At 34.0% G+C, this 23,387-nt stretch overlaps 1 protein-coding gene across 1 annotated transcript in view; it reads left to right on the forward strand.

Moving 5' to 3' along the window:
* The window catches only part of BLTP1 (bridge-like lipid transfer protein family member 1), a 203,020-nt gene that overhangs the window by 90,405 nt on the left and 89,228 nt on the right, over positions 1-23,387 (forward strand). The window contains exons 27-42 of the mRNA XM_028492249.2: positions 1,454-1,704; positions 4,577-4,835; positions 6,019-6,856; positions 9,100-9,170; positions 9,714-9,887; positions 10,377-10,497; positions 11,468-11,614; positions 11,998-12,125; positions 12,455-12,654; positions 13,922-14,119; positions 14,784-14,995; positions 18,065-18,216; positions 18,680-18,830; positions 18,998-19,150; positions 20,798-21,038; positions 22,146-22,288. Coding sequence (XP_028348050.1) covers positions 1,454-1,704; positions 4,577-4,835; positions 6,019-6,856; positions 9,100-9,170; positions 9,714-9,887; positions 10,377-10,497; positions 11,468-11,614; positions 11,998-12,125; positions 12,455-12,654; positions 13,922-14,119; positions 14,784-14,995; positions 18,065-18,216; positions 18,680-18,830; positions 18,998-19,150; positions 20,798-21,038; positions 22,146-22,288 — 3,439 coding nt within the window. The remainder of the gene's footprint in view (positions 1-1,453; positions 1,705-4,576; positions 4,836-6,018; positions 6,857-9,099; positions 9,171-9,713; positions 9,888-10,376; positions 10,498-11,467; positions 11,615-11,997; positions 12,126-12,454; positions 12,655-13,921; positions 14,120-14,783; positions 14,996-18,064; positions 18,217-18,679; positions 18,831-18,997; positions 19,151-20,797; positions 21,039-22,145; positions 22,289-23,387) is intronic.

The following is a 23,387-nucleotide window of genomic DNA, read 5'->3' on the forward strand; positions in this document are numbered from 1 at the left end:
TAGTAGATATGTTCAGGAAATATAAATGAATGAATGTAAAGTGAAAATGCAATACCTATTCTGTCTTCGTATGACAGCCCTGAGGATCCAGTGAGATAATGCATGTGGAAATGCTTAGAAAAATGAACTGTTAATATGAGGTTTTATTAAAGTAGAAAAAAAAAGGAATAAAGATATATTTCCCAGACATATTATATATATATATATATTTTTTTTTTTTTTTTTTTTGCGGTATGCGGGCCTCTCACTGTTGTGGCCTCTCCCGTTGCGGAGCACGGGCTCCGGACGTGCAGGCTCAGCGGCCATGGCTCATGGGCCCAGCCGGTCCGCGGCATGCAGGATCTTCCTGGACCGGGGCACGAACCCATGTCCCCTGCATCGGCAGGCGGACTCTCAACCACTGCGCCACCAGGGAAGCCCTATAATATTTTTTAAGAAAGGGGAGTTAATAAATGCTGACAATTTTCTGTGAGGGTCACTCACAGAGCTTGAAGAATTTTACAGACATTTTACAGAATTTTACAGACATCTTATTTTCTTAATTCTCAATACTTTTCAGAATCCTTATTACAAAATCATTACAATTTTTTTTCCTAAAATATAGAATGGTGCATTATTTTGATTTTATTGAGAAATAATTTTTTACTTGCCCCATATTTATAACATTTTGGTGTACTAAATTTACCATGTGAAATAGGCTCTGAAATGCTAAAAATAATGATCTATTAAGCATAATCTATACTAATGGTTTTGTCTATTTTTAAAATTTTTATTCATTTTTTAAAATTTTATTTATTTTTGGCTGCGTTGGGTCTTCGTTGCTGCATGTGGGCTTTTCTTTAGTTGCGATGAGCGGGGGCTACTCTTCGTTGCGGTGCGCGGGCTTCTCATTGCAGTGGCTTGTTGCGGATCACGGGCTCTAGGTGTGCGGGCTTCAGTAGTTGCGGCATACGGGCTCAGTAGTTGTGGCGCAAGGGCTTAGTTACTCCGCAGCATGTGGGATCTTCCCGGACCAGGGCTCGAACCCATGTTCCCTGCATTGGCAGGCTGATTCTTAACCACTGCACCACCAGGGAAGTCCTTTGTCTATTTTTTAGATTAATGTTTAAATTTTTAGTTCTTTTGAGAATGTTTACTGCTGTCTTTAAACTGGATTTAAATGTCTAATTTTTATATATATGCTTCTTTTTTAGCTCTTTGTTTTTTGTTTTTTTTTTTAACATATGCTCTATTTCTCATTATTGTTCCTACCTATTTTCATCTCACCATGGTGAGACTTTTTTTTTAAGACAGGCAAAATAATTAAAACGATAGTCCATTGTAAAAACAAACTTCTTTAAAAAATATTAACAGTTATATTTAATTGATTATCTGCTCAAAAGTTTCTGATTTCTTAATGATTTTTTTGTTATGTTGTTGTTCTTTTGTTTGTTTCATTTTGGGTTTTGTTTAGGTTGTGGTTTTTGTGGCCAGATGATACCCTGAAGAATAAGAGGTGTAGGAACAAGTGTGGTTGTCTTGGTGGCTGCAGATTCTTCGGCGGCACAGTAACTGGCCTAGATTTCTTCAGACTTGAAGAGTTGACACCTTCCAGTAGCTCTGCATTTTCAAGCATGAGTGCAGAGTCTGATATGTATTATGGACAGTCTCTGCTACAGCCTGGAGAATGGATCATTACTAAAGAAGTTCCCAAAATTGTAGATGGTAATGTGTTGTCACTTGTGTTAATCTTTTATTGTCTTCATCCCTATGCCATTCTGAGAGAAGTTCAGTGTTACTTTGTTCAACTCAGTTTTTTGAGCAGTCTTACACGTAGGGTTTAGTATAATCTGTCTTTGTTTTGCAGGTGATTTAACTCTAGCCAGATAAGACTAGTGAGTTTTTCAGAGTTGCACAAAGCAAAAGTAGATCTACTATTCATATCTTCTGCTGCTAACATGGGTGATTTTTCCTAGCCCAACTTATTATAAATATTTCCCTATATATCACTAGACTCTAGATTTCAGAAATATACTCAGGAATAGCTATGCTTTGAGGTAACGATTGTTTTACCAGCTTACTTTTATAGGAAAAACTTATCAGTAGAAATATTTATACTATTGGCCCTCATTTTATTCACTACTTTTGCAAAATATTCTTCTTACTAAAACTGTACATGTCAAGAAGAGAAATTTGGTCTTAGAGCCTGTAGGATAACTTTGCAAATACATGAGTTTGATATGAACAGTGAATGGTGGCTTTAGGCATACTGGATTTATATTTATCTAGCATCTTTTCTCCAAAGACTTCAGAAATGCATTTTCCTTTGTGTTTCTTAGTTGTGTATTCCTGCAATTAAGTGCAATACTTACTGCTTAAGTTGCCATGCTGTCAAGAAGTGAAATGTAGAAAAGTCTTGATATCTCACCAGTATTTAGCTATTTTTCCTTGATCCATTCAGAAACATTAACTTAGCTCTGCCTTTTGTCAGTAGACAGAGATAGAAAAGAAGTAGTTTTAACTTTAAGAATTTATTGGATTGATTTTCATGTGTAAGGAGCTCTTAGAGGAAAGAGCTAGACTACTACATATGCCAAATTCTTGTTTAAATGATATTTCACTCAATAATAATAAATTTGTACATGTTATTTTAAGATTACTTGACTTCAGCAGTTTTACTAGAATAAGAGCAGATTATCTTATAAAATCAGCAAACACCAAAACTTCTTGACAATTAAAGGTCAAGAAAGATACGAAATAAAATTACTTAGCTGTCTTCTTATAATATTACTTTCTTACTTTTGAATAATGTTTGTTTTTAAAGGTGTTCACAGGCATTTCTTATTTCATCCACAAACTACCATGTGAGTTCTTTATTTTCCCTGTATATGGTGAAGTAACTGAGGTCATCACTGAGGCTCAGTTGCATGAAGTCAAAAAGTCATGTATATGGCTGAGCATAAACTAGAATTACAGTCATCGAAACCACTTTAGTTCTTGCCACCCTACTAGAGCTGGCACTATTTATAAAGACGTTGTTTGATTTTCTAATCTGCAGATCAAAATTTATTGCAAATTCAAGGAAGAAAATCTACAGGGAATTTACACATGGTATAAAAGGGAGAAAATAGGAATTTCTCTAACAGTAAACAAAAGAAACCTCATTTTAGTTCTTTTTTTTTTTTTTTTTTTTTGCGGTACGCGGGCCCCTCACTGTTGTGGCCTCTCCCGTTGCGGAGCACAGGCTCCGGACGCGCAGGCTCAGCGGCCATGGCTCACGGGCCCAGCCGCTCCACGGCATGTGGGATCCTCCCGGACCGGGGCGCGAACCCGGTTCCCCTGCATCGGCAGGCGGACGCGCAACCACTGCGCCACCAGGGAAGCCCTCATTTTAGTTCTTATAACGTGTAATAGGGAGTGTCTGTGTCTCCTAGTGATTTTCTCAGGAATGAGCTGTAATTGGTAAATTGCCATAAATTACTTGTGCAGGGAAGATTGGAATTAGTCCCTGTGTAAGTATCTGCGTTTTCCAGGAGCCACATATAGATGTACAGTGTCAGGATAGAATCAAGGAAGGCATATCGATGGAACTAAAGAATTTCCTTGGAAGGTCAGTGAACAGTAGTTTCCTATCACTTAGAAATGACTCAAACCCATTTTTCTTTTGACTTTTGTTGGATTTTTACATTTGTGGTGGTAGAAGCAAATAATATTACTTATACTGTAAGTTCTTAAGTCTTCTTACCGCTTAAGTTCCATCTAGAAGTGCCTTCTGCTTGGAGAGATGTTTTCTCCTACTAGTATGTTCTTCTTTCTTGAGTAGCACAAGGATGGCTGTAGGAGAGGGGAAGTAGGGCAATAGTTATTTTTTGGATCTAAGCAGCTATAGAATTCTCCTTTTATCCCTCTCCACCCCCAATTTATATAACACATCACAGGGCTCTTATAAAAGGCTGAGAAAGTATTCCAGATTAAAGAAAACATGACAACTGAATGTAATAATTTACAGACCTAGATTGGATCCTATACTGGAGAGGGCAGAAGTGCTTTAAAGGACATTATTGGGTCATTTGAGAAAATTGGAAAGCACGTGGTAGACTAGATAACAGTATGGTATAAACACCAAATATACCAAGTTGATAATTATACTGTGTTTTTGTATTATTCTTAGGAAATAAACCTCTAAGTATTTAGGGTGAAAGCCTACTACATCTGCAGATTACTCTCAGATGGTTCCAAAAATATTATGTTTATTTATAAAAATAGAGCAAATGGGGGCAAAGTGTTTAAGATAGGTAATTTCGAGTAAAATATCTTTGATGGCTTGGTTACCACTCTTGAAAGTTTTCTAAGTTGGAAAATTTTCATATAAACAGCTTTAAAAAAAGAAAAAATTCACTGTGTATGGACTCTGGATTCATACTTATGTTGCTCTCTTTCTGTAGGGTTTAGCATATTGCTATGTGAAATTAGTTACTTGTGCTTTTAAAAAATGATTATATACTTAAAAACAGGGAATTGGATTAAGTTATCATATTTTTCATAGATTGCTTTTGAAATTATTATGTTTATGTAACTCACTTTTTTGTTTGTTTAGGTAATGTGAATGGCATGAAGAGGAAAGAATGGGAAAACAAATCAGTGGGAATAGAAGTAGAGAGAAAAACTCAGCACCTTAGTCTTCAAGTACCATTACGATCTCATAGCTCATCCTCTTCTTCAGAAGAGAATAGTAGCTCTAGTGCTGCACAGCCTCTACTGGCTGGTGAAAAGGAAAGTCCCTCTTCTGTTGCCGATAATCATTTGGTTCAAAAAGAATTCTTGCATGGTACGAAAAGAGATGATGGCCAAGTAAGGTCAGTATTCAATTAGATTTAGAAACCTGATCGTAGGATTATAAGTGCTTAAAACTGTGGCAAGAAAAACTTCTCTCCTCTCAACTCACCTGTTGTAGAGAATTTTTTCTCCTCCTGAACTTATTTTTAAATGTCCATTTGCTGTTGTTTTTCTGATTACGAAAGTAATACATATACATTCATTCCAGATGTTAGGAAAATACAGAAAAGTATAAGAAAAACGAATATTTCTTGTCATCCCACCACTGAGAGTGAACCATTGTTAACATTTGGATATTATCCTTCCAGTGTGTTGAATATTTTTTGGTACTTCTTTTGGCCCCTAGTTGATTACCTGCTTCTTGAAATACACTCTCCTCTCGACTTGATAGCACATTTCAGATTTTCCTCCCATCTCCTTGGCTTTTCCTTCTCCGTCTCTATTTCCAAGTCCTCCGTTTTTTTTTTCCCTCCCCTTCTTCTTTCTCTTCCTCTTACAGCCTGCCATTTGTTAAATGTCATTATCCCTTAAGACTGTTACGTACCCTTTTCTCCACTGACTCTATACTGTTTCCCTAGGCAGTCTTAGTAACTGTTTGGCTTCAATTATGATCTGTAGCTAACATCTTATAAGTGTTAAAAACTCCATCCAAAACCTTTGTCTCTATGAACCTAGCTACCTTCTTGATGTTTCATGAAGGGCTCAAACTCAACATATTAAAAAATGATCTTGTGCCTATCATGTTCAACTTGTTGTGCCTCAGTAAACAGCACTAGTATATCAGTTGCTGAAGTCAGAAATATTGGGGTTATCTGTGACTTCTCCCTCTCTCATTTCCTCTCATTTAATCAAAGGCCCCTGGTATATTTTGTTATATAAACTATTAAAGGATGTGGGAAAGAAAACTTATAAATGCATTAGTGTTCATGGATTATGGATAGAAGATTATACTCAGGGTTTATTTAAATTTTTATTGTGTTTTAAGTTGCCTCAATTTTTTTTTTTTTTGGAACTATGTGGGGTAGGAACATATATTGTACTGTTTTGCTACTTTTTATGGATATTTTATTGTAAAAATTTACAACTTCCTTTATTTGTAAAATAAATGATTAATATATACAGAAAAGATTTTATAAGTACTTCTATTTATACTTAAATTATATGGTGTGCAGTAAATGGTAATAGTTTTTCTTTCTATTTTAGCATTCCTACAGAAATTTCAGGAAATAGCCCTGTGTCTCCTAATACTCAGGATAAGTCAGTAGGTCAGTCTCCTCTGAGATCTCCCTTGAAACGACAAGCCTCTGTATGTTCCACCCGACTTGGAAGTACCAAGAGCCTTACTGCTGCTTTTTATGGGGACAAGCAGCCTGTTACGGTTGGAGTCCAGTTTAGTAGTGATGTCTCCCGAAGTGATGAAAATGTACTAGACTCACCAAAGCAGAGAAGAAGTTTTGGTTCATTTCCATATACACCATCAGCAGACTCTAATTCATTTCATCAATATCGATCAATGGATTCCAGCATGTCAATGGCTGATAGTGAAGCCTACTTTTCTGCAGCTGAAGAATTTGAGCCCATTAGCAGTGACGAAGGCCCTGGAACTTATCCAGGTAGAAAAAAGAAGAAAAAGCAAGCCCAGCAGATTGACTACAGTAGAGGTTCCATATATCACAGTGTAGAAGGACCACTTACTGGCCATGGAGAAAGTGTTCAGGATCCCCGGATTCTGCCATTCAAAACTCATCCTTCCCAGGCTTCCTTTGTTTCTGCATTAGGTGGAGAGGATGATGTTATAGAGCATCTGTATGTTGTAGAAAGTGAGAAAACAGTAGAGAGCGAACAGATTACTTCTCATCAACCTGTGATGAATTGCTATCAGACTTACCTTACACAATTCCAAGTAATTAATTGGTCAGTGAAGCATCCAACCAACAAAAGAACCTCTAAGTCCTCATTGCATCGCCCCCTCGATCTGGATACACCAACCAGTGAAGAAAGCTCATCATCATTTGAACAGCTTTCTGTTCCAACTTTTAAGGTATAAGCCAAATCATTAATTTCCACTGATAAATTTATGTAGGAAAATTGATTTTTAAGATATTTTAAAAATTACTCTCTCAGTCATTTAGCTACTTTTCTGAAAGATAAAATTCCTGAAGTCATGGCTTCATGTATGACAGTAGGCCTCAGGTTTATTGATGAGTATTATAAATTTAAGCATATAAAATTAAGGAATAGTTTCAGACTTGATTGTCAGAATATTAACAATGTATAGTCTGTGTCTACATTATATTCTAAGATTAGGATCATGTCTCTGTGAATTCATATTTTCTGTGTCTTAAAAGTAAAATTTTGAAATAGTTTTTAATTGTTGGTGTTCTATTATATTAATCCATAACTGCGTCTATGCAAATCCAGTTCTGTACACTTGGTATTTGAGATCTTATAATTTAGTATTAATTAATTATTGTCCATTTCTGTAATGTATTCTGTAAATAGCTTTTTTTTAGGAAAGCTAAAAATAGGTCAAAATAAATTTAGTGATAATATCCAATATGAAGACATTTTTATAAAATTATAAATTTATAAGAGAACTTTTTATGATTTTAAAGACCAAAATTGATATATAAAATCTTATGGAACTGATTAACAATTCAAGAATCTCATGTGGTATATACTAACATGTACATATATACTTGTTTAAAGTGTCTAAATGTTAATATTCTCATTTTAAATTCAGATATTTATTATATACTACTGTGTGTCAATCATTTGATGTTCAGTGGTGAGGGAAACAGACATGGGACTTACAGTTTAGGGTGAGAGACGGGCAGTAAATAGATAAATGGATAAGTACACTATATGATTATAAATTCAGAAGTCTTATGAAGATAAAGGATGCTGGGATAGAGAATAATGGGGGGTGGGGCTGCCTAGCTTGTATTGACATGAAAGGTCTATCACAGGAGGTAATATTTAAACTGAAACTTAAAGGATGAGGAGGAATTGAGGAAGGGAAGACTTAGGGGTACTATATATTATATTCAGGGCACAGGCATTGGCCTTGCTGAAGTTCTAAAGTGGGAAAGAAGTCAGTGTGCATGAGACATAGTGAGTTAGCAGAGAGCTTTGCACATGGTGAGGTTAGAGACCTGAACAAAGGCGGGATCATTAAGGACCTGTAGACCAGGGTATCAGTAGTTAGAATTCTAATTTCATTGGGAAATTCATGAGAGCTTTAAGGAAATGTGATGTGGTCTCATGTATTTTGGCTACTAAATGGAACAGAATTGTCATTACACAAGGAGGAATTGGGGTGATCACCTAGGAGGCTGTCGCAGCAGCCTGTGCAAGAGATGATGGGCTTGGACCTAAATAGTGACGGAAATGTGATAAGTGGAGTGAAATATCCTTAGAGATAAATGCATTTGAGTAAAATGTATTGAAGGAAGAAGAAACATAGAGTCGCAAAATTTTGATTTTAAGGTTGTGCCCATTTCTTATCTTGCCTAAGATAAGTTAGCCATGCCAACATTTTAAAATGTTCTCTTTATTCCGTGTGAAAATATGTTGGTAAATGAATGTTCCAGTATAAAACGGAATTGCACTTGCTGTGAAAAATAGAGGTTAGAATTGCTGTGAGAGGTTAGAATTATTGTAGTATTTTCAATAAATCTAGTTTGATTAGGCAGTCAAATCTCTGGAGAAAGTAAGTCAAGGAATTCATATCTTTAAACAACTTCAAAAATAGAACATAAGAAAGTTATTTTTCTTCATTAAATCTAAATAACAGGCTAGCATTTAAAGAGGTTTAGTTTGGTTATTCAAGTGCATTATTTATTTTATTTGTTATCTTTTATGGATATAAAATACAATCTAGCTTTTCCTATAATTTAATGTTACTCTGGGATTCTTTTCCACTTAACAGTTGATTGTGCTACAAGACTCTAAAATTAGCTTTTTCTAAGAAAAGCACAATTTAAAGAGGAACTATGGAGGAAAAACATTTGAAGCACTTGCTTTTAAGCTTTAGTTGTGTAGTCTACTCTCGTTGCTGAATCCTTACAGCCCTACTCTGTCATTTGTCTGAATAATTAGAAAATGAAATTGCCAGTTGAATATTTTCTGTGATTTTTTTCAATTTAAATATTTATATCATACGTATCAAAATCACATTAACAAGGTAATTTGGATATTCACAATTATCAGTTTATAGCATAAAATTACAGAATAGTTAATATTAAATTTCTAGTCTATAAGTAATGTTATATATTATTCTAGGTTATCAAACAAGGGCTCACAGCTAACTCTTTACTAGACAGAGGAATGCAGCTTTCAGGATCAACTTCAAAGTAAGTAACAATTATATACTTTTGAAGTTTAAAGTTAGTCTTTCTTGAATATGAGATACATAGAGTTCGTTCTGAGGAATAACCACTCTTTACTTGACTGTAGTCTTTATTTTACGAATAAATTGACCCAAATAATTCAACTCTGTTGTCTTTCATGGCTTTGCCTGCATGTATAAGCAGTCAGTAACATTTCTTTTAGACATACTATGCAAACCATAACTTGGCATATTAAAATTGGGAACTAACAAGAATTCAGTATTATAATTTTCATATTTTGGTAAAGCCCTGCCAAGTAAATATATCAAAAAATTTTTTTGATCATTTGATGTATTAACCGTCTTTGATCAATTTGCATTTTACTGCCTCATTTGTCTTGTCCTTGAAGAGTATTTGGGACATATAATATCTAGTCCAATTTCATGAAATTTTTAGTTGAAATAAGTATAAGTTTAAGGGTCACTCATCTTAAGGAAGCTCCAACTTCTATTTTTTTCATATATATACTGATCTTTTTAATATATACTTGCTTGTTAAATTGTATAGTACACCATATACTCCTCTGGAAAAGAAAGCTGTTGATAACACAGATGATGAAACATTAACAGAAGAGTGGACCTTGGATCAACCAGTCTCTCAGACCAGAACAACAGCCATAGTTGAAGTAAAAGGAACCGTTGATATTGTTCTGACTCCCCTAGTGGCTGAAGCTTTAGACAGGTATTAATTTTGTCTAAAACTACAACTGCTATTTTATAAAATAATAAGTGTATGTGATATAGTATTTTCATGAAAAGGAACGATGATGGCTATTTTGATTGAATAAAAACGAAAATATATTTTAAAAGGACTATGTTTCAGTTAGTTATCATTTGTTACTTTTTCAGCCTAAATAATTATATATTGCAATATTATAATAATTATATTACATTGTATTTTCTACTTTTTGCTTTTGGGCTGATAAGCATAAAATTTATCAAATACCCAGGAACTAATTATTAAGTTTGATATTCTTACTACTGTCTGGTTAATTAAGGTATAAAGAGGAAATAATATATTGTCTGTCCTGCAAGGAGATATAGTCTATCTAGGGAGACAAAACTAAGATGAATAAAATCTAGAATGGAACATAATGGGATAGATTAGATAAACTAGATCATAGTATTAAGTGATATTAAAATGTTGCGTATACGGTTTTTCTTCCCTCAGGTATATTGAAGCCATGGTTCATTGTGCTAGTACTAGACATCCAGCTGCAATTGTGGATGATCTACATGTCAAAGTCCTCAGGGAAGCTGTCCAAAATAGCAAGACCACCTTCTCAGAAAATGTAAGAACTTTTTGTTCAGTGAGTGTGGCAAATTGAGTATTCTTCACAGGTACATAATATCCAAACTTGAAAAAAATTTGAATATACTAAAATTTTATTAGTCATTTAAATTGGAATACGTGAACATTTCTCAATAATCTTTATATGTCATTGGCTCCATAAGAGATAGCATAAGAGGAGTAAAATGTTTATTAAAATGTAGCATTATTTTTTCTTTTATTTTGGAAGTAGTTTAATTCTAAGCCTTTCCTAAAGAGCTTTGGTCCTAAGTGAATGAGCATTGTTTAGGACTGGTACATTCATTTACTAAGAAAGCAAATCTGCATATTATTTTGGCTTTCCTCTGTGATTAGATAACTTGTATCTTAATATTTTTGAGGTTATTTTTGCTCACCTCGGTGAATCAAGTCACTGTCTTCTAGTGTGCAATATTTTACTTAACACTGTGGTCCTAGTCACAAAGCCAGTTTCTTAGCAGTCATATCCTGGTGATAGATCCTCATCTAGTGATTGTCCACTTGACTTTCAGATTTATCTGAGTCGCATTTGGACTACAGACCAGAGGCAAGGTGAAAGTAAAGCTGATTGTTTTTAGTGATCCAGTTATTCAAAATATATTTGCATTTCATGTGATAGGTAGTTTGGCTAGAGGAGTACAAATCAAAAGAAATTTGAAAATGTTCCCAGCCAACAAGGAGCTAATTATCAGAAACCAAATATGTTCTCAAGTACATGTTTTTATGTAGGCTGATTTTGCTTTATTATGTATCACTTCTCTCAACACTGGGGCTGCCAGTCTATTTTCTGGCTTTTCTAAGGTTTGGACTTTAAGACTGGGAATGCTAAACCAGATGGCAGCTGGTACCTAGATGGGTATAAAGGAGCACAGTGAATAACAAGTTGCTGTTGTAGATGATATGGAAATTACGAAAGGTCTGTGAAATAATAATTCCGCTTTCAATCTTTTTAGCTATCTTCCAAACAGGATGTTAGAGGAACGAAAACTGAACATTCTACCATAGGAATGACTAACCAAGGACAAGCACAGACAAATCTTATAATGAAGCAAGATAATGTAACAATTAAAGGTCTTCAGGCTAATGTTAGCATACCAAAGGTAAAAATTTAATATTTAAACAAGTTTTCCTGAAAGAGAATATTTTGGTGGTTTTTATCCTTTGTATTTACTAAACTGAATGGTGGTAGAATAGATTGTAATATCAAAAATATATATTTTACTTACTTGATGATCTAATGTAACATTTAATGTAATGTAAATAGTTTACTTAAGCAGAATGTTGGGTAATATTTACTAAAATAATTCACATTGATCCAGTAAGAATTTAATTATTGTGAGAGTTTATAAGTTTCTCCTTCATTACTCTCATATACATAGATATGCTATTCCTAATGGTAGTTTTTCAGTTTCCTATATATCTTATGTTTAAGTGATAACTTTTTACTTTTCAACTCTGAAATATGTGACATTTTGTGTGTTAGGTGAACTTATGTTTGTTACAAGCCTCAGTGGAAGAATCTCCGAGTACAGCTCCTAGTAGAAGTGTGACTCATGTTTCCTTAGTAGCACTGTGTTTTGACAGAATTGCTACACAAGTTCGTATGAACAGGTAAGAAAGAGTTTATTAATTTGAGCCATGACTGTCTTGCTGGATGTAAAAGCAAGCCTTAACCATCCTTTTAATACATTTCAGAAAATTCTAATGTTAAAACTCAGAACTGGTATTGGAATTTCAAATCTCGCTTTAAGATTAGCAAAGTGGTTTTAAAAAGTTTGTACTGTTTTTATTCATACTATCTTTTAGTAAACACTGAAGAATTTGTTATTAATTTTGGTTTAATTAAAATAGGGGATTTTTTTTTAATACTAGTTAAATGTTTTCACTGAACTATATATTATTTAAATGTTAACCATCATACTCTTTCTTTTTTCATAAAGAGGTGTGGTTGAAGAGACTTCAAACAGTGCAGACCCTGGTAGAACATCAAATTTTGATAGGTATGTTCATGCCACTAAGATGCAGCCTCAGTCATCAGGATCTCTCAGATCAAATGCTGGAGCGGAAAAAGGCAAAGAGATTGCAGCCAAGTTAAACATTCATCGAGTTCATGGGCAACTGAGGGGTCTTGATACAACGGGTAGGAGTCTACAACATATTTTTCTTTGACATGTATAAATGTAAGAGGATTTTGCAAAAGGAAACATAATTTTTTTTCCTTTGAAGATTGCTACAATTTGACTATTTTATCAATATAAGAAAGAGAAAGGTATTTCTGTATATATTGAACACATAGTATTTAACTATTCATTACTCACATTCTAAGCAGGATGGAAGGTAAACTTTGGTGGGAAGGTGGGTGGTATGGCCCCAAATTAGGAACTGCTTCTATCTCGCATCTGTTTTTCTTCATGGTATCTGTTTGCTTACTGTAGAACAGAGAGAGTATGATCTTTATAGTCTTTCTTTCTTTTTAAAATCATCATGTAGGCACAGCTTTGTTAAAAAGAATTAATAGTGGTATTAAAAGAAGGTAGTTAAATCTGTAAAATATAGCAGCAATAAGAATAATAGTCATGGCTGTGCTTCTTAAAATAATATCTTTGAAGAATTTTTAATGAACTGGGGAAATTATCATAGTTGACTGCTACATGAAAGGTGGGAACCAAAGCTGGATTTGTAAAATTATCTCTAAAGAGCTAGAAGAAAACTTAGTTCAAATGTAAACAAGTTATCTCTGGGTGGTAAATTTACATGTGTTTTTTTATCTTCTTTTTGCTTTTCTGTATTCATTAGCTGTAATCAGAGAAAGAAATGAAAAAACAGTAAGGTAAACTAAAAATCTCTGCCAGGCACTCAGGATGTTGGCTCCCATATTGCATATTGAAAGGGATGGAATTATGGCAATATCTGTGATGAATTGTTATATAAAATGTTAGCATAAAGCAATCTTTGAGTGAAAGCTATAGTTTTCCTGGAAAATAATGTTTTTCCTAAGTCTAGGTAATTAAAATAATTTTTTATTTTGTAAAATGATGAGAAAGTATTTAAAAATAATTACTATGAAGCTGAATTATTCAGGAACTTTTTAAGTTTAGATTTTTAGAGTACCCTATAATCTCTCAGAAATGAATTTATCCTGTCTCTGAGCACTTATCTGTTAATTATGGAATCTTCTTTTCTCCCTCTAATGTCAACATGATTCTGGCACTTTTTAAGTAGTATGACATTAGGCAGTGCTATTTTAGAAATTGGTTGGTTCATTTGTTTATTTTTCTTTTTGACAGAATACTAAGATATCTTTTAAGACAACCACTGTGCCAAATGCTTACATTATTTGTTGTTTTTTAAAAAATATACAAACCTCTGTCTTTAAAAATGGTCATTTTGTTTTCTTTTGATAATAGATATTGGTACCTGTGCCATCACTGCTATCCCCTTTGAGAAGTCCAAAGTTTTATTTACTCTTGAAGAGTTGGATGAGTTTGCTTTTGTGGATGAAACTGATCAGCAAGCTGTTCCAGATGTAACTCGAATAGGTCCCAGCCAAGAAAAATGGGGTTGGATAATGTTTGAATGTGGACTTGAAAATTTAACCATAAAAGGTAAGCTTTTTATAAAAATTTCTGCTTAAGTGGGGAACAAATTGGCCACACATTGCTGAAAAGTTTTGAACAATCGTGACTTTCAGTAACCTGAATCAGCATATTCAAGCAGAAAGTGTGGCATCTGGGATTATTTACTAGGAGTGGGTGCCCCATCCTAATTGCGTTAAGCGGAGCTTAATGAAATTATTGTGTGATTCAAAACTAGCAGAGCATCTAGACATGTAAAATGCCTGAGCAAAGCAGTGCATAGTTTAGAAAAAATTCTCAAAAATATAAAGCCTCTTAACTTTTGGGAGTTTGCATCTTTGGAAACTGGATCTTTGATGAGTAGAGCCTTGCCATATACGATGAAAATATTGTAAATCCTTTATTCAGCGATACTGACATATTTATTTTCTTTTATATTACTGACTAATACATTAAAATAGGAAAGCTGAATTGTGTATAAGACTTTTAGGCTTAGTCATATATAATAGTAGTGTATATGCCTATAATTCCTTACCTGATATTGCAATACTTTATCACTTTTATAGATAAGGGCAAAGTTTTGGTGAGGAAAAAAAATCTTCGTGAGTTTTTATTTTTTATTTTTATGGATCGTATAGAGTACAGCATTGAGACACCCAGTGTTTTTAATAAATAAATTCTTTCATTTATATAGGAGGAAGACAGTCTGGTGCTGTTTTATATAATACTTTTGGAATTATGGGTAAAGCTAATGTCACGGAAAGGGGTGGAGTGCTGACATCCAATAATTCTTCTGATTCTCCAACTGGCAGCGGCTATAATACTGATGTCTCTGATGATAATCTTCCTTGTGACCGAACAAGCCCTTCTTCAGACTTAAATGGAAATTCTGTTTCCGATGAACAAGTTGGTGAATTTCTAATAATAACAATGATTTGGGAAAATAAAATAGAAAACTACATACCCAATTCACATTTAATTTCTGGAGTATATTTCCTTGTCTTTCCATGTTGTGGATTTTGCTTAAATGGTAGCCAAGGCATTTTTGTGATTATATTCTACTAGAGTATAATTGCTGAAATGTAGGCACCATATTATAGATATATTTATATCTGTCATAGTACCTAGCAAAATATTTTGCTTATGTTAAGTACTTAATTATATTTGTTGAATTAATGAATTAATAGAATTTCAGAAAAGCAGGCTTTGTTCTTATCTTATTTGAAGGATTTTAGCAGAATTCATTTTTTAAATAAACAGTTTTGTTATTGGTAGTATTTCATGTAAGTTTAAATATTTTTGTCAATATCTACCTATTTCACTTGGAAGCCTGAAGAACACCTTACATGCAACTCATTTATTATTTTTATTATGGTATAATTTCATGGTGATGAATATAGAAACAGCAATAATGAAAATATTCAAAATTCTAGACTACAGAATAGTTGTACTACTACCTGATTGGTGACCTTGGGCACATTTTTTTTTTTTTTTTTTTTTCCCGGCTCCTATGTTTCTGAAATAGGAGTATTATAATGATATTGACCTAGAGTTGTGAAGATTGAAGGAGGCAGTACCTATGAAAGACTTAACTCGGTGTCTACAGCATAGTAAGAACTTGTTAAATGTTGTTCTTAAACACACATAACACTTCTGATCATTTGAAAATTAGACCAACTGAAGAGGAAAGAAACCACCTTTTAACTAAGAAATGTGTCATGGGTATCTAGTATGCATTGGAAAATCACTCCTGAACCCAGGTTTCTGGGAATTTATTTTTGAAATGTTTATTTTGATTTGATGCATAGTAAAGTGTTTTAATCACAGTTTTCTTGTGAGGTCTTTGAAAGTATTTGAGAGCTGGGTGGGGATTAGCACTTCGATTAAGGAAATTAAAATATATAGCAGCTGCTCACTGAACAAAGAGCTAGGAAGAACCTATCTGTTCTTTCCTTCTCCTTCACCTTCTAAAATACTTGACAGAAACTCAGGTATCTTCCTTAATCTCTCTGATCCTGTTCTCCTTGGTGGAAGTCCTCGAATTTTGTAACGTTGCTTTCTTTTGGTTCTCTGACTTTTCTTGGTCCATTTCGTTATGCAGTTCATTGTCCTTCGTAAACGTGGGTGGGTGTTCCCCCCATGTTCTGTTCTTGGCTACTCTTCTTGCTCTTTGTCCACTCCCTCACTTGTTTCATTTCCTAGTCCAGGTCCATAATTTGATGACACTGCTCGTTCCCATCGGCTGTGCCTTCAGCATCAACCCTTTACCTGAGCTTCAGAATTGTATCCAATGGCCTTTTAGATATCATCATTTACATGTGCCATAGGCACCAAAAATTCAGTCAGTCTAAAACCAAGTTTTTTATTACTTTGCTTCACATGTTGTTATAAGTACTTGCTTATTATCTACAAGCCCCTCTCCCGTTTTTTAAAGTTCAAGTTCCTCTAGACTAGTTCCTCTAGACTGTCTTCTGTATATTTGTATATACTCAGTTGCCTGGCTCACAGCCCTTGTCTGAAATCCATGGGCCAGATGTACTTGAGAATTCAGATTTTTTTTCTTTAAAAGAAAGGTAATATGACATAGCCCTATGTTTCCCCTCTCCCCTTCCCTCTCCCTACTGATAACCACTAGTTTGTTCTCTATATCTGTGAGTCTGCTTCTTTTTTTGCTATATTCACTAGTTTGTTGTATTTTTTAGATTCATTATAAATGATTAAGATGTGCAAACTATTATGTATAAAATAAGCTACAAGGATATATTGTACAACACAGGGAATATAGACAATATTTTATAATAACTATAAATGGAGTATAACCTTTAAAAATTGTGAGTCACTATATTGTACTCCTGTAACATACAATATCGTACATCAACTATACTTCAATAAAAAAATAAAATAAAGGTAATACGGTGTGTGTATAAGCTACGTAAACTCCTAGTGGAATCTGAGATAGCACTACATCTTGAAATATTTGAATATTTCTACAGCAAGACATGAATAAAAACACCAAGTGGGATAAATAGTCTCTTACAGGTTCATATCAGATTTTGATGCCACAAAAACAGATTTAGATTTTCAGAATGTTGTGGATTTTGGAATTGCAGATATGGGAATGTGGACTTATATTTAGTGCCTGCTGACTTTAAAATTACTAGGGTCTATGGTTCACATTGTCTTGTAACATTTAGGATTTAAAGCTGTTTTGTGGATACTCTTCATTCCTTAATCATCCCACAAGAAAATGCCAATCTTTTCTTTATTTTGACCAGGAATATCTAAAAATGAATTAGAAACCTATTAAACAGATATAACAGGCAATGGATTTTGTTTGTTTCTTTAATATTATGCTTCTTACCTCCCTGCATTCTGAAGAGTGGTGATTACATGTTTTAAAAATATTATTCCTATTTCTCAATACAGATTCAGATTACTAGCATCCAAGATAACTAAGAATTTTTTATTGTATAGTGTTATTTATTTGAACATAGGCTATAATAGTATTTCTTATGGCACTGTATTTGGAAGTTTGAAATATTCTATTAAGATAGAATGGAAAATAGATTGCAGTAGGAAGCAGAAGACCTTAATGCTGTCACTCATGCTCCAACTTAATAGTTGTATGACCTCTGGCAAGTCGTAAAACTTCTTTCTCTCATCTAGGAAAAAAAAACAGTATCCCTAAACAAATGTGACTGAATGAAGTGATTGAGACACTTTAGTTCTAAGATCGCTGATTTATGGTTCGTTATAATGCAGTGTTTTTCAGACTGTGCTCCTTGGAGCTTCAAGGATCCATAGGTATTTCTCAGAATAAGGATTAGGCTGAGCAAGGTTTATGTTACCTCTTTTATATCACGGTGTTATCTGTAGAACTTGATTTGATAGAAAGGCTTTGTTCGTAAAACACTCTGTGCTAGTGGTTTTAAGGGACTTTACATTAATATGTTTTTGATACTCTGTTTTATATAGGATGAAGGAGTTGAATCTGATGATTTGAAAAAAGATCTACCTTTAATGCCTCCACCTCCAGACTCCTGTAGCATGAAGTTGACCATCAAGGAAATTTGGTTTAGTTTTGCAGCTCCCACCAATGTGAGATCTCCTGCACATGCATTTTCTAGGTAAAAAGTTTTAAAAATATATTACTATCCCTTGATGTTTCTTTATTTTAAGTAACATACAATTCTGTTTCATGTATTTTTTGAATTGTTTTTCTGATATATCTAGTATTAGGGTTGCCAGTTTCTTTTCCATCTTTCCTACTTCATACTTTCTATAGACATTATTCCCAATTTGTTTGACCCTTCTTCTTTCCTAGGGTTTTAGTTTTATTTTTACATGTCACCCTGCCATAAGCTTTTCATATACTCTTTTCACCTCTAACAGACTTTTATATTTTTCTTTACTTTCTGTTATCTATTCTTTGCATTTCCTACTTATATGTTCAGAATTTATCTAGTGGTCAAAAGGAAAGGTAACTTTGCCTAAATAAAATAGCCACTAAGTACAGTAGGTATGGGAGATTGTTTGAAATACAAATCTTAACACTTGTTTTTATAATTTTTTTTTTTTTCATTTTAAAAGGCAGCTAAACCTTTTAAGCACTGCAACTCCAGCTGTTGGTGCATGGCTTGTTCCCATTGATCAACTCAAGTCATCCTTAAACAAATTAGAAACCGAGGGAACCTTGAGAATTTGTGCTGTTATGGGATGCATAATGACAGAAGCATTAGAGGTATGTCTTTCAACAATACAAGGTATCATACAAAGTTTATTATTGAAAATGATCCCTTATTATCATTGTTGGAAAACATCAGACCTGCAAGTTCTTAATTTCTAGATATCTTTTGTTTGTTGTATCTTTGCTGTGTCATTCTGAATCTGTTGTTTTGCTTTGTACAGAATAAAAGTGTACATTTTCCCTTAAGAAGTAAATACAACAGACTTACAAAAGTTGCCCGCTTTCTCCAAGAAAATCCTTCATGTTTACTGTGTAATATACTACATCATTACCTGCACCAGGCAAATTACTCCATCATTGATGACGCTACAATGGTGAGTTACCGGAATCATATGTTAGCTTTAAAAAAGCCTCTATTCTGTTGAGTAGCCGTTGACCCACAAGGTTTGAGATGAGTATGGGAAGTCCAAAGGAGAAATGTGGTTAGATATCCAGCCTATTGACAAGATTAGGCTCAAATTAATGGCTTGGGAGTTGCCAGCATGAAAGTGTTAGAAGCTGCGGATATGGATGAGCCTTCTAGGGATGATATGTTATGTTGAGTGAGAAACTGGTCCGGGATGGATCCCTGATAAATACGAAAATTAAAGGAGCATGGAGAGGGTGCATAGAGGTACACAGAGTGCTGAGGAGGGAAAAGAAGAGGTAGAAGGACCAGGAAAGAAGGTTTTAGAAACCAAAGGTATAAAGAATTTCAAGCAAGAGAGTAATCATTAGAGTCAAATTTCACAGAAATGTTTAATAAAATAAGAACTAATTAATGACTGAGGGGGGAATATGTAATTGTATGAATAAATACAGTATATCTCTGCACTAGAAAAGCACTATGGAAGCACATGATTAGAGGCTTAGAGCTTGAGGGTCTCCCTCTCCTCTCCAAGTTTCTGGTCAATAGAGAATACACAGGAATCTTTAGCCAAATTAGTAATCAATGTATCAGTATTATTAATGGCCAGTCAGGCTCCTGATAACCTCTAATGAAAGAATCTGGAGTAAATTATGGATTTCATAAAGGTACTTAGACCTGAGGCTGGTATAGTGCTTTCTACTCCCACCCTGTGAATTGAAGACTGGGAGATCCACAGTGCAAGGTTAACTTGCCCATCTAGTCACAGGCAGGCATTTCCCACGGATGGATGCTCTGCCGGGATATGGTTTGCACGTGAGAGGAAGAAACACAAGATGACCCTCCTTACTTGAGTCTAGGAATGAAAGGACAGGCTAAGGGACCTGATGTTCCTCAGAAAGTAAATGAGGTAAATGAGGTGATTCCTGCCACCTAGTAAATGGCTCTCTTCAGTCAAAGCTCTTATTCCTAATACAAGGAATTGTAGGAAAGGGGAGGGAGAGGAGTTGCATATTTTCTCCTTAGGCTAAGGCTCCAATAGGCAAATTTTCTTTTGTAAAATCATCACCATGTGGAATAAAATATATTCTAAATTATGTAATTCTTACTGATCATATATTTAAGTTTCAAAGCAGTTACAAATCCTTCTATGTCTGTCATTTAACTACAGTAATTTATTAGTTTTTTAATGTTAAAATAGAGGTGGTTACCTAATCTTTGAAAGAAATCATTTCCTCTTTGCTTGATGAATATTCCAGGTAGCACAAAATACATTTAATTCTTCAGTTGAGCAAAGCAAGTGAAGTGCATCGAATGCTTCTTAAGGAGAATCCCACTTTTACACCCCATGTTTAGTCTCTTATTTACCTGGTACTGCTGTGTTGTTTACGATAGAAAGATGCAACACTGTGTTTAGAGATTGAGTTCTATAGTCAGCTTGAAATAGTGACTCTCCTGTGTAAACTTGGACAAATTACTCAACATATAAATTCCAGTTTCCTCATCTCTAAATGGGAGTTATGAGATTTAAATGAATAAGTGTATGCAGAACACTTAAATAGTAACGATTATTGTTACAGTAAGATTACTCCTAATCATGTCATTGTTGTTACAGAGTGATGGCCTTCCTGCCTTGGTAACTTTAAAGAAAGGTTTAGTTGCACTGGCAAGGCAGTGGATGAAGTTTATTGTAGTGACACCAGCCTTTAAAGGAGTGAGTTTACATCGACCAGCTCAGCCCCTGAAACCTCAATCAACTGTGGACTATGGTCATGAAGAGGGGCTTGGGCTGGACAATGGAGGTGGTCTTCAAAGTGATACCAGTGCTGATGGAGCAGAATTTGAATTTGATGCAGGTAATTTTGTAAATATTTTTGCTAGATACTATGTACTTGGTAACCTAATACTTGTGATAATTTTAATAATTTTTGTCCCAAATTTGAAAATGTCATGGCTTAATTATACAACTATGATTTGTATTAGTCCAAAGAAGTGGTAATAATGTTGGAATCTTTATACAGACTTGACTTCTAAGTTTAATTTTGTGAAATACAGAAGATTTCTTCTCCTAATCTATCCAGTACGATTAACAGACATCTTTGTATAACTAGAATGTTTTGAGTGAAACACATGAATTTCTTTTTGAAATTTATATTTTTATTTGTCGATTTATCATGCTCCCTATATACCAGTCTTTTAAAGATTTGAATTTTACCTGGTGCCTGTTTGATTCTCAATTTGTATAATGTTTAGAGGTATGCATTCAGCCCACAATTCTGTCATTATAATGACTGTGCCAGAACACAGGCAGTAGATAATGCATTACAGAAATATACATGCATACTTAAATGCTTTTTCAAAGGATAATTTTTATTATTTTCATGATATATAGTATTCAGTGAAAATTTATCTTGTGATATTTTGAAAAAAAATTAAAAGTACCATGGAAAAGGATAGTAGTCTTAAAATTAGAGCTTTCAGAACATTTACATATAATATTTTACCAAGCTTTTAAAAAATAAATTAGAAAAACTTTGTATTTAACAAATAAATATGTTATGTGTAATAGGCTGGATTTTATTATTTTAAAAAATTTCAAGTCTACCCCAAGATTGAAAGAATAGTGCAGTAAACATCCTTTCTAATTATCTGCAAATGCCTAGGTTAATCTGTGAACGTTTCGTACTTTCTTCAGCATAGTTGAATTAGTTTTTGATCTCTGTGCCATTTGGGTGACATGTGAAAGACTGAGTAAAAGCTGTTTGTTCCTTTCTTGAGACTGAGTGAGAAGACTGGGGTTTGAAGAATAAAAGACAGAAGAGTGAATGTTATAGCAGAGTGCACAATTAGTTTTTCAAGAAATATGAAAAGTTGAGTTTAGTTATACCACCAGGAACACTGGATTTGTTGTTTCAAGATTATATGATAATCTGTAGCCCACTTATTGTTTTGAACTGTTTCAGCCACAGTCAGTGAACACACAATGCTGCTGGAGGGAACAGCCAACCGGCCTCCACCTGGTAGTTCTGGACCTGTAACTGGAGCTGAGATTATGAGGAAACTATCTAAGACTCATACCCATAGTGACTCTGCATTAAAAATAAAGGTACATTGTTGCTGCCTTTGGTTAGAGTTACTTAGACTCACAGAGAAGACCTAAACTTTTGTTATCTCAAATGTAAATATTAGGTATTTGCCCTAAATATTCAAGTAGTATTTTTATGTTGAAATTAACATGATTAGTAGTAACTTTTAGTTTATACATTTCTTTGAAAATTATATCAACAGTCAGTAATTAATATTGAACAAGGACTACTTTAACTACCAAGCCTTAGGGCTCTCTTTTCAATTTATTGAATATTGTATTCAATAAAAAACAATATTGAAATGTTGATCAGCTTACAGTTACTAGTTTTAATGAGAAGTTTTATAGGTAGTACCTGATCAAAATACAGTTTGAGTTAGGCTAGTTCTATGACTTTAATTACATTTTTTGTTGTTTTAAGAAATTTAACCAGTGCTTGATAAAATAAGACATGTGGATAGCAGAGTGGGTGACTGGCACTCAGGAGCCAGACTGCCTTGGTTTCAGTCCTGCCCCGGCCACTTAAGTGCTTCGTGACTAACGTTTTTAACTGCACTGTGCGTCAGTTTCCTCGTATGTTAAAAATGGAGATTATAATAGTAACCTCCTTCAGAAGGTTGCTGTAAGAAATAATTGAGTTGATACATGAAAAATGCTTAGAACAATACCTGGCTCATAGTAAGCACTTAGTAAGTTATTTGCTGTTGTCGTGAGTTACTTATTTTTTGGTAGTAGTTTCCTTTTCTGAGCACTGAAAACAGCAAATAGTTAATATTTTAACTTCCTTTGACAGACTGGGTATAATCTTAAGTTAAAAATTAATACCAAGAATCCATTAGGTAAATTGTATTTTTCACTATATTGAAATATAAAATTTCTACACAGAAAAAAAAGTATTGTAAACAAAATGGAAAGATATATGACAAAGGGCTAATTTCCTAATGTGTAAAGATCTCCTCCTAATCACTAAAAAGGCACAACCAAATAGAAAATAAAGGCAGTTCACAGAGAAATTCTTCTCTTATAATTAAAGAAATGTAAATGTAAAATAAAATGAGATTCCATTTCCACCTGTCAGGTTGAAAAATCTGAAAGTTTAATAGTATATGTTGGTGAAGAT

This window comes from Physeter macrocephalus, chromosome 7 (genome assembly GCF_002837175.3).
Source record: "Physeter macrocephalus isolate SW-GA chromosome 7, ASM283717v5, whole genome shotgun sequence".
NCBI classification, from domain to species: Eukaryota; Metazoa; Chordata; class Mammalia; order Artiodactyla; family Physeteridae; genus Physeter; species Physeter macrocephalus.